The 17,046-nt window shown below is 31.6% G+C and overlaps 1 protein-coding gene across 1 annotated transcript; it reads left to right on the top strand.

Moving 5' to 3' along the window:
- The first annotated feature begins 5,079 nt into the window (after positions 1 to 5,079).
- LOC144558886 (long-chain-alcohol oxidase FAO4A-like) lies at positions 5,080 to 8,101 on the top strand. Its single transcript, XM_078307781.1, has 3 exons — positions 5,080 to 5,335; positions 5,457 to 5,726; positions 6,253 to 8,101. Exons 1-3 carry the CDS (start codon positions 5,096 to 5,098, stop codon positions 7,960 to 7,962), a joined length of 2,220 nt encoding a protein of 739 aa, XP_078163907.1. The 5' UTR covers positions 5,080 to 5,095; the 3' UTR covers positions 7,963 to 8,101.
- The last annotated feature ends 8,945 nt before the right edge of the window (positions 8,102 to 17,046 follow it).

Raw genomic sequence — 17,046 nt, forward strand, 5'->3', positions numbered from 1 at the left:
AAAAAGATCGAGACTTTATGTTACGTATATTGAATGATAAATAGACGCGGTAGAATTGTCGCACCTCCGGATCGAGGGTGTGACAAATAGCAAGTATAGTTCTATCTTTCCAATTCATCGTCGGTTTTTTCTCCAATTCCTTCATTTCTTCAACAACTATTTCAAATCAAAATGTTTGACCTATCTTCAAGTAAAATTGTAACTAATTTATATATATATTCATTATGCACTCATAAGTGGATTATTTATATTAATTTTTCTTTAAAATTGTTTGAACTTTCTCCAATAGCAATTTTAGGGGCTTGTTTAGATTATTTAGAACTTTTCGCCAATTTGGCAAAATTGCAAGCGCCTTATGCGGAAATTAGATTTTAAATTATATAATCAATCAACATTTCCGATTGGGAGCAGAACTAGTCCGAAGGGCATCGGACCACATCTTGTCCAAAGAGTCATTCTACCGTGTGATTCTTTTTTTATAGCTCATTTTATCAAAGCACATTAGAACCGCTTAAATAAAAGAAAGTACATTAAATATAGCGACTAGATCCAGTGCCAAGGCAAACAGAGATCTCCATTATCTTCTTCCAAATGCATTTCGAATTTTTGCAACTTATCTTCTTAATAATTTTATTCCCTCCCTCTATTGCTTTTATATATGGTTTGGTCAACTGGAAAACAGATTCAAAATAATATTAAAATCATTATTGGTGTTTTATATATCCGTTTCGAAGGTAGAAAAATTACGTCGGCCGATGGAATTTTTATTATCGATCTGAAGTGGTTACGTCAATGAATTTCAGAAACTATTGAATTTATTGTGTGTTCAACACTTTGTGATCCATACTTAAGCAGAAAGGTTATGAACATGAAGATTGTAAATTTGTAATTGCTAAAAAAAAATGAGCTTTTGAATTCATTCAAACTTTTTCTAGCTCCTGTTTAATATAGAAAGCCTAGAATTCTTGATGCGAATAAAAATGGAGTACGGAGTTTGAAGAAGCGTTGAAAATTTTGTGATGTTAGATTTTACTTTTCTTTTCTGCGCAAAGAGTAAAGACATTAGTGATCTTCAATATTATTTTGTTTTGTTTCTCACGCACAAGTGGGAGAGGTGGTCCTGGAAGTTTCCAGTTATATAGCAAATAATGAAATATTGAAGGATAAATTGTTTCCTGTTGTAAGTCTAAGAGGGGTCCATTTACGATCTCCAGTAGTTAAAAATATAGAAGAAAAAATCGGCCGAGTCGGACTGGAATTGACCATCGGCGATCTAATTTTGGACCTAATTCATCGGTGTGCAATTTTTCAACAAAAAAACCAGTTCAAGCCGGATATATCAAGCAATTCTTCACCGATTATTAACCGACTCTTGGAGTGATTCTTCACAAGAAACTAAGTGTTACCACGCCGAGTAAGATATGGAGAAAAAATTTGCGATTTTGATTGGATCAAAATGGTTAATTGGCAAAGAAGGGATCTCGGACCGCTAGGTCAGGTGTGGAGGCAGCATAAAATTAAAAGGACGACGCTACAGGTCCTGGGCTATATATTTACGAAGGGACGCTGCATTTTTAATATTTTACAAGGTTCTAAATAGCATTTATCGCGTCATAGTGGAAAATCTGCAAAAAAAACTATAGCGAATAGCGTGACCATAGAGAAAATTATGCTACATAACGTTTTTTTATTTTCATAAAAAATATATCATATATTTGTACTAAATATCAATATTATCTAAGTCTCATAGAACAATAAATAACATCAAATTGATTAAAAAATTATAATATTCATATTGAACCAATACAAAGTCCAAATTGCGACTCAAAATATCCATAGTAATACTAATATCATAAACTATTGATATTTTTCTATTCAAAATATATTCAACATGACATAATCTATCTTTTTTCTATTTTAATTTTAAAATAATCTAGATATCATGGCATAATTAACTATCTTAATATATTCAAAATATTCAAACTATAATATAGTAAGTATCATTTTGTTACTTCAAGAAATATCTTAATATATTCAATCTGAGCCTTTATTTAAAGCCCATATATATGAATTGAAAAAGAAGAAGAAAAAAACAGCTCATGTTGCATAGCGCGATGTAGCTTCCTTATTTGATTTCATTTAATGGATCTCTCATTTAATAATTAATAGTTTAATATAAAGCTTAGTACGTCAATTGCAAACAAAAAATCACGGTTAAAATTCAACCTGAGCCTTTATTTAAAGCCCACATAAATTGAAGAAAAAAGCTCATATTGCATAGCTAGGGGTGCAAATGGGTCGGATATTACCCGTTCGAATCCGGATCCGTATCCAAATTTTTGCGGATTCGGATATTCGGATACGGATAGTTGCGGATTCGAATACGGATACAGATTTTTTTTATGCGGATACGGATACCGGTTGAGTTTCGGAATCGGATACGGATAATTATTCGGATCTGGATATTTTATTTTTTCGGATATCCGGATATGTTAAGATTTGAGAGAATTTTTTTGTGTCTATTTATCTTTTATATTATAATATCTTTAAAGAGTATCTTTTGTGTTGGTATTTTTAATTAAAGTTATAGTTATGTTGGTGAATTTTAGTTAATCAGATATATATTTTGTAATGGTGTAACAAGTTAATTAGATATATATTTTGAATTAGAAATCCGAATTATATCCGTATCTGTATTCGTATCTGTATTCGTATCTGAAAATATCTGATCCGTATCTGTATCTGTTTAATATCCTATCCGTATCCGTATCCGATTACTATCCGATCTGTATCCGTATCCGAAAAAAATACGGATACGGATATGGATTGAGCACTATCCGATCCGTTTACACGCTATGCGCTATAGCGGACCGCTATTACTGTTATAGTGCATTTTGATGCCATAACTTAGCGTTTAGGGTCCAAAAACGCTATAGCGGCGCTATTTAGAACATTGATATTTTATGAGTTTCTATTCTGAGTTAGATGCTTCATCTGATATGACGCTACAGATGGGTCCCACGACCCTATATATTATTTTATATACTCAGCAGATTGGCTCGAAGACACGAATTTTTTTTATAAACCATAATTAGAAATAAGTTTTTTATGAAACCAACGTGATTATTATTTTTTTTACAAAAATCATAAGAACCGAAATGTCATTTCGGTTCCAAAAAAAAGAGGACCGAAATGACATTTCGGTTCTTATGGTTTTTATAAAAAAACAGTAATCATGTTTGTTTCATAAAAATCTTTTTTCTAATTTTGGTTTATAAAAAAAATTCCAAAAACACTAGAGACGAGGCAAAAACGAAGGAAATAAATCTGCTGTGATTCCAAGGAATAATAGGGAGCCTGCAATTCCAAATCCAACTATTCATCTGTTTTGAAATTCGTGCATAAAAAATATATATTTTTTTAGATTCGAGCATAAAGAGCAATGAATGGTTGGATTTGGAATTGTAGGCTCCCTGCTATTCCTTGGAATCACAACAGATTTGTTTCCAGGAACGAAGGGAGAAGGATTAATGTCCGTAGATTTATCATTTTTATTAAAACTTATTTGACATTAATTTTAACTCGTTGAATATTAAAAGAATAAAAAAATAATTTCAGCATTAATGTCTCATGTTAATTTTTTATTTTTGTCTGAACATATGTTTTTAAAGAAAATAAAATTTTATCTAGTTTTTAGTATAAAATAAGCTTTTGTCAACAAAATTCAAGTTTTTGATTCGATTCCGATTTCAATTCCGATTCCGGTTCCGATTTTTCTTTCTATATTTCAAATTAAATATAACAAGTCATACTGTAGTCCAAATGGCTTCGGACATATTCCCCACTAGGGGTGAAAACGGATCGAATACGGATCGGATAGTGATAAAATCATATTTGTATCCGTTTTTATTTTTCAGATACGGATACGAATCGGATATTAATCGGATACGAATACGGATCGGATATTAATCGGATACGAATCGAATATTAGTCGAATACAAATACAAATACGAATACGAATATAAATCGAATTTCTAATTCGGATATATATATTATAACAATATTGTATAACATCTGTGGAGTGAATTAAAATTTTTAATTATAAAACAACAAGTATCCACATTTGAAATCAGAACAAAACTAATTAACTAATGTGTTATTTAATAAAAATAAAATGACCCATCATAAACAATAAATTACATCAAAACTCAATTAATTAAATGAGAAAATAATTAAAAAAATGATTATTAGTATTTTTGAAAATTTATTATGAATTTTTAAACCTAAGATTTAACTTAATGAGAGAAATAAAAATTCAATATATTGTTTGAATGACGATGGGGTCTCATAGCAGGACTTCTCACTCACGGATGGCCACACAGATCTCACCTCTTAATTCTTCTCTCTCTATTTCTATTACAGGCGGACCCCACCTGTATTCGAATATCCGAAAAATTATCCAAAAAATTCAAAAATCTGGATATTCGGAAAATTATCTGAAAAATTATCCGATTATCCGAAAAATGAAAAATTCGGATATCCGATAAATCAACGTATCTGAATTCGGATAATTATCCGAATCCGTATCCGTATTCACTTCCGAAATTAAAACCGAATTCGTATCCGTATCCGGATAAATCATATCCGTATCCGTATTCGTATCCGCAAATTATCCGTATCCGACTATCCGAATCCGAAAAATTCGAATACGAATCCGAATTCGGTCGGATAATATCCGACCCGTTTTCACCCCTATAATCCCCACCCTTTCCGATTACAAAAGAAACATAATTCGACCGAATAATTAATGCATGAAATCGACACGTATCCCTCTATGTACCTTCGCCTGTCACGGTGTTATGAGAGTTGTGTCGACCATATATCCATAGGTACCGGTGACTGGTGCAATCATAAAAAGACATGCTTTTCTTTTCTAACAGGACTACTTACAACTACTTGCTATACACGACGCGTGTATATACCAAAGGGTATAAGAATTCTTAAATGAGATCTATATAAGTCGTCACTCGTCACCGCATTCTGATAAATATCATATCAACCTTTTGAATAACAATCTGCACACATATATAAAACCATGAAACAAAAAGCTAAGCGAGAAGGTCATGCTGATCCAATTAAAGTTGCCAAAAACATCACAAACGATCCGATTCGGGTCCAAACTCAGCTAAAAAAACGCTTGACGGCTCGCGAGATGGAATCTATGACTTCCATTTGTGACACCTTTGTGCCGTCTATCGATGCCCCCTCTGAATGTAATATATCAGTACAGACCTTCTTCCAAACCGCTGCCTCGATGGTTGGAACACCGGAAATTGTAAGTACGCGCGCTCTTCAAAATATAAATTGGTTCGTTTAACTGAATTAATTGTAATATTGATCTTATACTTTCCACTTTGCCCATAATACTTACTAATTAAATTAAATAACAACTGCAGCTGGAAGGATACTTCTCCGGAAAATTACATCATCCGCTGTTGTGGTTGTTGCGAACGATATTGTGGCTATTGTCGACGTGGTACGGCACATTTATTTTGTGCGGGATAAAGAGTTTATCCAGCCAATTTCCATATTTCCAGAGATTTTCTCAGGTGGAGGCAAAACACCGTGAGGAAATAGTAGCAAATTGGTCCATCAGTTACTTCTATCATATCAGGATGTTATTCAGGGCAATGAAGTTTCTAGTACATCTCATCTTTTTTACACAGGTATGAATGTTGTTTTGGGTAAATATTTTAACATAATAGTTTTCATTTCATGCAGTGCACGGACTATAGAATCAATATAGTGTGTTACATTTACATACATATGCATGGTTTGTGCGCTGCATGAAGTCAAAACTACTCTGTTAAAATCTTCACCATGTTGTTTAAAGATCTGTTCATTTCACAGCAAAGCTAGTACATATATATAAGAAACAAAGAGGATTAATGGTGATTTGTTTACACACTGTATGTCCTTGTGTAAGGATCAGTTACAATCAGCTACAACTAATACAATTTGTTACAACTAACAATTCCATTAACTAACTGGTTGTTGGCTGCTTGCTCTAATAAATATCTTTCACAAGATGTGCCATGAATTAGGCCAAACATCTCTTATGAAGTTGATGTAGATGTCTAGTTCCCGACCTTTTCATAAAAATTAACTACATATTTTATTATACTAGTCTCATTTTTCGAAGGTATTATATAATACAAACTCATACAATTTTTATTTTCTTAACTGGAGCAGCTTGACGAGGTGAACGAAAACCATGCCTGGAAAGCACTGGATTATTGTGGTCCGGATCCAGGTCTTGCAAACCAAATACAATTATCTACTTCTCAATCAGAGGCAGATCGCGTAGGCCCTCTTTATCCAATCCAGGCCTGTAATTTACAGCCTCTGCTAGATCCCCTCCCAGCCCAGAAACCCAAGCCCACAACTATAACCTGCGATGTGGTGATCATTGGTTCAGGTGCCGGTGGAGGGGTGGTGGCAGGTGCCCTTGCACTCGCTGGATATAATGTTGTTGTCATCGAGAAAGGCGGTTACAATGCACGCTCCAATCTCTCACTATTGGAAGGTCCTTCTTTGGATCAAATGTATGAAGGTAGTGGAGTTGTTGGAACAGAAGATATGAGCATTGTGGTCCTTGCCGGCTCCACTGTCGGTGGAGGATCGGCAATCAATTGGTCTGCGTGTATTCGAACCCCTGACAATGTCATTTCTGAATGGCGCAATGAGTATGGGCTAGACCTGTTTGGAAGCGAGGCTTATGCAATGGCCATGGATGTGGTATGCGAGCGCATGGGAGTGGTAACAGGCAAGGTTCCACCAGAATGTGAGAGCCTGAGCACAGAAGTGCTTCGCCGAGGTTGCAATGAACTTGGGTATATGGTACATGACATACCATGCAATGCACCTCGCAATCATAATTGTGGCTGGTGTTGCTTCGGCTGTCGTCATGGTCTTAAGAAGGGTACTGATGAGACATGGTTAGTTGACTTGTTAGAGTCGGGCAATGGAAAAATCCTTACCGGATGCAAAGCCATTCGAGTTGTGCATGAAGACAGAGGTCATAGGAGGAGAGTAGCAGCAGGGGTGCTATGCCAGTATGATGATGGAACTAGGGATAAAACATTTTTGGTGGAATCCAAGGTGACAGTTGTGGCTTGCGGAGCGATCAACACACCAGTGTTGCTAAAGAAAAGCGGGCTCAAGAATCCCAACATAGGAAAACACCTACACCTACATCCTGTAGTAATGGTGTGGGGACAATTCCCAAATTGTACAAAAAAGAGCTATGAAGGAGCAATCCTTACAGCCATGACCAAGGTACAGTCAAAGGATGGTTATGGAGCGTTGATCCAGACCCCAGCCTTACATCCTGGCATGTTCTCTGCACTAACCCCATGGGTGTCAAGTGCAGATTTTAAGCACCGGATGACACGCTTCTCACAAACAGCACATATATTTGCATTGGCTCGGGACAGGGGATCTGGCACGGTCGACTCATCAGGTTATATCAGATATAATATGGACCCACGTGACGAACAAATTTTGCAAAATGGCATAGAGAAAATGATAAGAATTATGGCAGCAGCAGGAGCAGAGGAAGTAGGGACTCAACATAACAAAGGCGATAGAATAAAACCAAAATCAGTGAACCCGCATGATTTTGAAAAATTTGTAGAGATGGAGAAGGGGAAAGATATTAGAGGGCTGAGGATGCCAGTTTGCTCAGCACATCAGATGGGGAGTTGTAGGATGGGGGTGAATGAGGAGACATCGGTGGTGGATGAGAGAGGCGAGAGTTGGGAAATTGAAGGGCTGTATCTGGCGGATTCCAGCATCGTGCCGACTGCGATCGGAGTTAATCCGATGGTCACCATTCAATCCATTGCGTATTGTGTCGCACAGTGTATTCTTGAGGACCTTAGGAGGAAGATACCGATATAAGTGTTGGGTTTTCTTTTTCTTTTGAAAATTGATCAATAAAAAATTTCTGTATGTCTTAATTTACATTTTAAATGAAAGGGATCTCGAGTCCATGTAAACAGTTGCAGATAATATATTTTAACATATATGCATGAGAATCATATTTTTTATTTCTAAGCTATTTTCATTTTCTAATCAGACGCCTAAAAACAATTAGGACCAGAAAATAAAGCCAGTTATAGCCGGGTAAAACAATTTTCAGCAAATACTGGCAGGATTAAAATATAGAACATCAAATTCGGAATCCAGAATTATGAACAATTTGCATTTTTTATAATTTTTATTTATATATGTTTATGTATGATCTGAAATTTATGATTTTTTTTTGCTACACTATAGAACCTTTATTTTCGGTAAATAACATAATATATGAATAATTGAATATATGAATCTTTTGTATTAACCTTATTGGGGATTCAACAAGATATTTGAATCTTTCTCTATTATTGTTTGATTTATTTGGAGATTTGTTTGGAAGCTATATATATATATACTGATAACAGTTAGAGATGCTGGTCTGATTCAAGGATAGGTTCCGATATTAGCAATGGCAAAGGTATTCTCAATCTTCACTATGCTAATGAAAATTCTGATTTTCATGAAAAGGGTTCTTAACTTTTGAGGCCTGAAAAACAGACTATATTAATTAATTAAATTATGCATTGAATATTGGCCCTCATAAATTTCAGGTTTTTTTAAGGTATGTTATAAGAGGAGGGTTCAAATATCTTCATTTTTTGTGCCTCCATCATACCTCTATTTTTTTAAACTTTAATAACTAAAAATTTGAAATTTAAAAGTCAAAATAAAATCGTTGGATATGATCTATATCATTTTATTTATGCACATGTAAAATATTACGACATTTCAATTTTATTTTAGTTGTCATCAAGATATTGTAAAAAAAAATGTACTAATGTGAATAATCTAAACGTTGATTTTTCAACTTTTTAATTTACATAAAAATAAAATTGAAATGTAATAATATTTTATGAGCATATAGAGAAAATAACATAGATCACATCTAACGGTTTTATTTTGATATTTATAATTTAACTTTTGAGTTATTATTTTTTTTAAAAATGGAGACATTTGAAGCCTCCTCATCTTATAATACAAAAATTGGAGAGTTCTCAATGTATTTTCAAGAATTTCATGAAGTTAGAAAACGTCAATTAGAGCATATTGGAACAGAGTAAATGAGTAATATGTAAAATTATAGAGCTTTCAATTCAATATTTTGGGATTTCTTAAAGATGGAAAAATTCAAATAGAACATTTTGAAATAGAGTATTTAGTAAATACAGAATACATAATACTTGGAAAAACTTTGTAATCACCGAAAATATTCCATCTAAAATTTATAGAGATCTGACACGTGTTGCTATTGTTATGCGTGGGGCACTAACCCTTTTTCTGAGCATTAAACGGTGAGAGAGAATAATAGTGTAGCACTTGCAAAGAAAAAAACAGTGTAATATTAAATGAGGATGGTTAAAATGTCTGTATTTTTTGTGCCTTCATGTATTTTTATTTTAAAAACTTTAATAATTTAAAATTTAAATCTTAAAATTCAAAATAAAACGTTAGATATGAACTACATCATTTTATCTATGCACGTGTAAAAAATTATGGCATTTCAACTTTGTTTTGGTTGTCATCTTGAGCTTGTAAAAATGTATACTAATGTGAATAATTTATAGACGTTGATTTTTTAACTTATTGAGTCACATAAAAGCAAAATCAAAATGTGATATTTTTTTTTATGGGCACGTAGAGAAAATAACATAGATCACATATAACGGTTTTATTTTGACATTTAAGTTTTAAACTTTGAGTTATTTAAGTTTTAAAAAATGAAGGCATAATGAAGACACAAAAAATAAAGGCATTTAAATCCTCCTCATATTAAATTGGAGTGGAGTTTTAAATCATCCTTCATTTCAGGTTAAATTTGTACTGTCACATGACTAGGATAATTTTAGGACTTATCCTCTTAAACGATAACATTATACATATGGTACAATAATCAAAGCAATGTTCTTCTCATTTTTTATAAATATTTAACGTTTAGAAGTTTGATATAAACAAAAAAAATACTACTAATATAAATTATTACTTTTTTTTTGCTCTAATTAATACATAGTTACTACTAATATAAACGATAACATTACTTTCTTGTTTAGAGTGTATGCCAAAAAATAAAATATTTGATATATTTATGAAGTGATGTCGTAACTCTTTATAACTATGATTTTTTATTTTTTATTTTTTCAGTGAACTTTGATTTTATTTGACAGTTGGATATCACAAGTCTAAATATAACACTAATTAAGATTTTTATAATATATGTATAATATACACATATACACATATACATACACACACACACACAAACATACACACACATACACATACACATACACATATACATATACATATATACATATACAAAGCTACATATATACACATACTATTTTAGTAGCTCTAAACTACTATTTTGAATAAAGGCCAAGTCCTTAATTAGTGTTATATTTAGACTTGTGATATCCAACTAACAAATAATATTAGTATACACATACACATACACTTTTGCTTTGGTCCATAATACAATTATAATTTAATATTAATTTGTGACAAAAAAAGGTAGAAGATTACAATTCATGCAACATATATACATATTGCCTTTTGTACACATGCAATCCCATGTGATAAAACATAACATATACTCCTCTGGATCCAATACAATGTTTATATAAAAGTTATGTCCTTACCACTTAGTAATCCCATGGGCTCAAATTGCCAAAATGCTTGGTTATGATCTAGTTTGGACCGAAATTTCATACAAACTAAGGCGTATTAGATCCAACATATCAAAAAAAGAGTATGCATGTGATCCATGACATGATGTCTCTTGGTTAAAGATCTCCAACATATTGCATCTCCAAATGACATTCATCAACATATATGTGCATACATAATAAAAAATAAAAATTCTCAGTTAAAATTTTCGTTCAAAATTATAAGAAAATATATGTAAATAAAATTAATTGAATCTGGATAACTTTTATACGAACCACTGAAAATCAATTTCGTAAAAAAAAAATTATTGCATATTATATGAATTTACGACATCACTTCATAAATATATCTAAATGTTTTATTTTTTGGCATACACTCTAAACAAGAAAACTTTTTCTTCACAAAATTATTTAAATCAAAATACTAGTATATGTATATGTGTATATGTGTGTATGTGTGTGTGTGTGTGTGTGTGTGTGTGTGTGTCTGTGTATATGTGTCTGTGTATATGTGTATGTCTATGTGTATGTGTATCTATATGTATATGTATATGTGTATATTATACATATATTATAAAAATCATAATAAAGACCAAGTTCTTATTAGTATTATATTTAGACTTGTGATATCCAACTGACAAATAAAATCAAAGTTCACCAAAAAAATAAAAATAAAAAAATCGAAGTTATAAAAATTTACGACATCACTTCGTAAATATATCAAATATTTTATTTTTTGGCATACACTCTAAATAAGAACACTTTTTTTTTCACAAAATTATTCAAATCAAAATACTAAAATCTCTCTATAAAAAAAAAAAAAAAAAAAAAGGCCATGGGGCGCCCCAGCCACGGGCGCTCCGCTTGTGTTTTGGGCCGCCCGTAATTCTGGCGGTCAGGGCATTTTTAAAAAAAAATGGGAGACAGGGGCATTTTTAAAATTTTGATTTTTTTTAGGGATATTAATAAAAATGGCCGTCAATTGATGTGTTATGCATAGCACGAAAACCTAAATCTCATTTTGTCGTATTATTAGTGTCATAGGAATTCTTTGGATGCACAATACTGGAAAGTTACAATAAATATATATTCTTGAAAATAATTATTTTGACAATTTAATTTAACAATAAATTATATATAAATTCAAACTAAAATGAAAATTACAATGTAAATTTAAAGACACATGATAATAAATTTACAATCAAACTACATGTTAATTAAATATTATTTGATAATTCATCAAGGGCATTTAGTTTTGAATAATTGAAATTTCAAGAAACTTGATAAGTGTAATATAAATCAAATCTCATCATATTTTATAGACATGAGATGCGTGCATGTAATATATATCATGACTATAGACTTAAATTTCAAATTTAATCTTTATTTTTCAAGTTTGTTAAGATTGTCAAAATAAAAGATGGCCAAATAATTTGCTCAATACAATATATTGTCATTTAGTTCAAATAGATTATCTATTTAAACTTGGAATAATTTAAAAATTAATTAGTCATCTACCAAGCAGTTTAAAAAATTAACCGTTCGATTGTATCGGCGCATAGTTGTTACGCAAATTAATTTTAATTTGTCTCAAATTTCATATATAATCTATGTAAACAACAGAGAAAATATATATGTATAATTTTGTTTTCTAAGGTTTAATATAAGACAAATCGAATTTTCTTCCTTTAAGCAAATAAACAGTACTAAAATCGAATTTTTCTTCACCTCGCATACAACCAAATTGTAGCAGATCGAAACTATTGGATTCGGAATTATATAAAAAGCAACACAGTTTGGTACAAGTACAACGAAAGCGAAACAGAAAAGAATCAGCGAACGTTTGTTGCTATGTCTTCGTATCCATTCGTGTGGCGGGTTTGTAATTTTCGCTCAGAGACATAGTGACAAATGAATTATTCGGATTCAGTTCAAAGGAGTTAAAAATTCGTGATTCAAAAATAGTTCATCTATAATTCGGAAATTATTTGAAATTATCCTGATCAGAGATCTTAGTCCCACAATTGAGCAAACAAAAAAGAACCCAAAAATAATTTAAAAAATTCACAAATAATTCGTAAAATTCACTAATAATTCAATCAAAATTTAATCAATCGAATAATTCAGCGCTTGTTTTGTCTTTTACCACTAAAATAGTCAGTCGTACTAATTAGCTTATCTTTTGTACGAGGTTAATTAGTATATTGAGGAAAATGTACCGACTACGTATTTATATATTGCTGATCAGTGCAACATAAATTAATTTGGTAGTCAAATATTTAAGTCATTTAATTAATTCGTAAATTCTATCCAGCCGAGTTTGCAAATATGTATATTATTTAATTCGGTCAGAAACGTATCAAAATATCTTTGCTGTTCAATTTTTCAGATATTTTTATCTACTTTAAATTTATGTATGTGTATTAATTTTAATCAAGGTTCTAAACAGCAAATATAACGTTACAGTTTTTAAAGTAAAAAAAAGCTACGGCACAGTTATAGCGCAACTATAGCTAGATATTTAGAATCATTATAAAAGAAAAACAGTTAATAGCTTTATAGCTTTTGAGATCCGAAAAGCTATAATGCACCTATTGCATAACTGTAGCTAACTATTTAGAACTCTAATTTTAATTAATATTAAACAATGAATTTTAATCTACTGTTATTTTCACAAAAAAGAGAGCTTCGTTTCGTTATAGATTTCTCAGTTCTCAACTTATGAATTAATATTAACTAAGGTACATCAGACATTTTGGATCCGGATGTCCAATCTGCTTTTGCACGAATATTAAAGAGGACTTCAGGGTATCGGATCCAAACTGAAAATTTGAGGTACTTCAGGGAAACGGACTCTCAACTTATTAGGCTGTTTGAAGTTGAAATAAAAAAAATTAATGAAATGGTGATTAATGTTAATTGGGCCCACATTAGTTAAGACTTCTTTTTAGTCCCAGGTAAAGCTCTATAATCCAAGCTGTCCGATTTGATGAGTTATTTCTCGTAATTGCGGAAGCTTCATTTTCTCATGTGATCAATAATTGAAGATAACAAAGAGCACATTGTTAAAATAAAAATAAAACTAAAGAGGTACATGAGAATAAGCACAATGATATACAATGATATTAGATCAGTGGCGGATCTAAAGTCATTGAAAAGGTAGCTAAGTCATTCCTATAATTTTAGAATTTTAGTTATATATACTAAAATTTAATTGAATTTTATTTTTTTGAAATATTTTATATAATCTAGCTCTCCTCATAAATTAACACATGTCTACTTGTAGGCTAATGGTAAGAACTTATGTTGTTATTGTGGAGAGCTTGGGTTCAATTTGCACTAGCTACAATTTGTGCATTTTAATTAATTTTTAACCTCTCCTATTGAGATTTTCTAGTTCCGCCCTTGCATTAGATCTCCTCATACTCTTTTCATATATTGTTCTTCAGACGTATGAAAAACTTAATAGAGAAAATATTAATTAAAATGTAAATTTTATAAGTATTTTTTCATATTTTAAATTTGTTGCATATAAAAATCTTCATACAATTTTTTTTTTAAAAAGTAGTTTCTCTGTTCCTTTATTTTATCTAGTTAATTATTTAACTGCAAATATAATTTTGGACCAAATTTTGTACATTTTTGGTTTGCAATCATTCTCTTTCTGAATTTGTCTCCTTTTCAGATCCGGTTTTAATTTTAATTGTGGACGTACCAAAATGTGTTCTTATATTTATGCTCACAAAAGTCTCATATTATTATATAATAAATTTTCTGGAGTGAGGTTATGGTACTATGCATAGTGCATATTAGTTTGTACTAATTAATATCTTTGGATATACATTTTATAAAGTCGATCTGAACCATCATGATTTTTATATCAAAATTTAGTTCGATACTAAATTTTATATTTCTTATAATTTTTGTACTATTTTTAAAATAGATAGAATATCATTACATTTGAATTGTTTAGAATTTTTAGATGAAGTGATTTTCTACCTATAAATAATAATAATAAATATAAAAAGTATAAAATTTAATTAACACGTTTTTTTTTAATACAGAGATTATGTTAAATGATTGAGATAAACCGGTTTGAATTTTAAAAACAAATATATTAACCTACAGTACGGAGCAATCCGCAGGTTACATGGTACGCAGTCAGAACAACTTGATCCGGATCCCCTAAAGTAACCCAACTTTTGGGTTTTGGATCAGAACCGTCTGATTCGAATCCGTCGCTTGAAATCACTTTGAGATTCAAATTCGTTACTTAGGATGTGTGCACTCCAGTTCGGATAGATTATCATAAATTAGAATCAAACGGTCCGAATCTAAAACTCAAAAGTTGAGTTACTTCAGTGGATCTCAACTCATAATAGCGACCGTCCATTTACCTGCATGAGGTAATACGCAGTCAAAGGTTTACTTATCGCACCGATGGACATCTTTTTCTTAGTCACCACCAAATCTGGAAATTAAAAAAAAATGTATGCCGTCACACAAAAATTGTATTTTTATCTATTGAAGGGATGTTTTTGTATATTGAAAGAATTGCCCAATAAAATGCGCGCGAGTCAGTTGCACCGGCCATTGAGAATTAAGTTTTGAGTTTAGATCCGGATATTAAGATATATTTTGGTACAAAAATTAGAGCATCTGGATTTTGATTGTGCGGTCTAGATTTAATCTCAAACTTTGAATTACTTCGTAGGTCCGAACTTACCACTGATTTCTGAGGCTCATGAAGACTACGTATATTATCCTTTGCAATGATGGAAATAAATCTGCTGTGATTCTTAAGGGATTGCTGGACCCTGTTATTCCAAATCCATCCATTTATCTGTTTAGAGATTCGTCCATAAAAAGTAAGTGTTGTTGAGATTTATTCATTCCAAAAAGTGAAAGATTAGATTTGGAATAATAGAGTCATGTGATTCCTTAAGAATCACAACAGATTTATTTCCTGCAATGATCATAGAATAAAGATAGACATGTGCGCATTCGCGGATTTATATTGGATCAGGGATAGACATTTGTCTATCTCTAGATTCGAAAAAAAATTTAGATTCAGTAATATTTTATACTTATATCTACTACTTCTAGATGAAAATAATATCTACTCCTGAATTTAATTCACAGTCAAATAGAAGAAAATTACGCAGAAAAGAAAGTCAGTCTAGACTGATTCGTGTAAAAGAATTAAAGAAAAAGACGCGGTCCAATTTACTACTACACTCAGAAGAATCATTGTTTCGCTAGGTGAAAAAAAAATTTGCTACTAATTAAAGATTTAAATATATATCATGTCGTAACTAGTTATGTTATGACTTGAATCACATGACGTGTCGTGACTAAATTTGAAAGGATAGACATGGCACATGAATGGTCACAGCACGTTAGTCATGCCATGACCAAGGTATACCGTGACCACGTGTGACGTATTCAAATGTGACCGGTCATGTTTGGTCATGTTTAACTATTTTTTTTTTTCATAATTTATGTTAGTTTATTCAAGATTCATTATTTGATCAAGATCTAACAGTCCTAATTATAGGTGACTCACATGACCGTGTGCTGTGTCGTGACCAAATCTTTCGTGTGATGTGTCGTGTCGTATCAAATTTTCAAAAGATGATCACGTAACGTGAATGATCATGGCACGGAACACGCGATTCACAACATATGACTAGCATACGTGCCATGTCATGCTGTAATGGAACCGTGTTGTGTTGTGACTGAACTGCGTCGTGTCGTAACATATCTGGTCACATTGTGATTTTTTTATACCCTTATCTGTTTTTTTACTCTAATTCGTCATGAGAGGGAAAAAAAAAAATACACCCTTACTAATATTTTGTACCTACCCTGAACGGAATCTTGTACCTACCTCTCTGATTTTACGTGGTGTTAATTCTCTGGACTTTTTTACATTATACTACCAAAATTTCGTCGAAATGGAATATTCAAAAGAATTTTTTATTATTTCTTATTTTCAACTAGCGTATAAAATGACAAAAAGATTTCAAATATTATATTTAATTTGTTTTTATTTATTTTTACCTGGTGGGAGTCTCTCTTCGTAAATTAATTAATTGACGTATTTTTTAAACTGTACCTTCTTTTAGTACTAACAAAATTATACAATTTTTTTAAGAGTGATGCTTCTGTGCATACAAGGACCTATTTGTAAAATGAACATATTTTTATTTTCAAAGTTCAAACAGTCGATCCGAACCGTTCA

Source organism: Carex rostrata, chromosome 1, assembly GCF_964058835.1.
Source record: "Carex rostrata chromosome 1, lpCarRost1.2, whole genome shotgun sequence".
Taxonomy (NCBI): Eukaryota; Viridiplantae; Streptophyta; class Magnoliopsida; order Poales; family Cyperaceae; genus Carex; species Carex rostrata.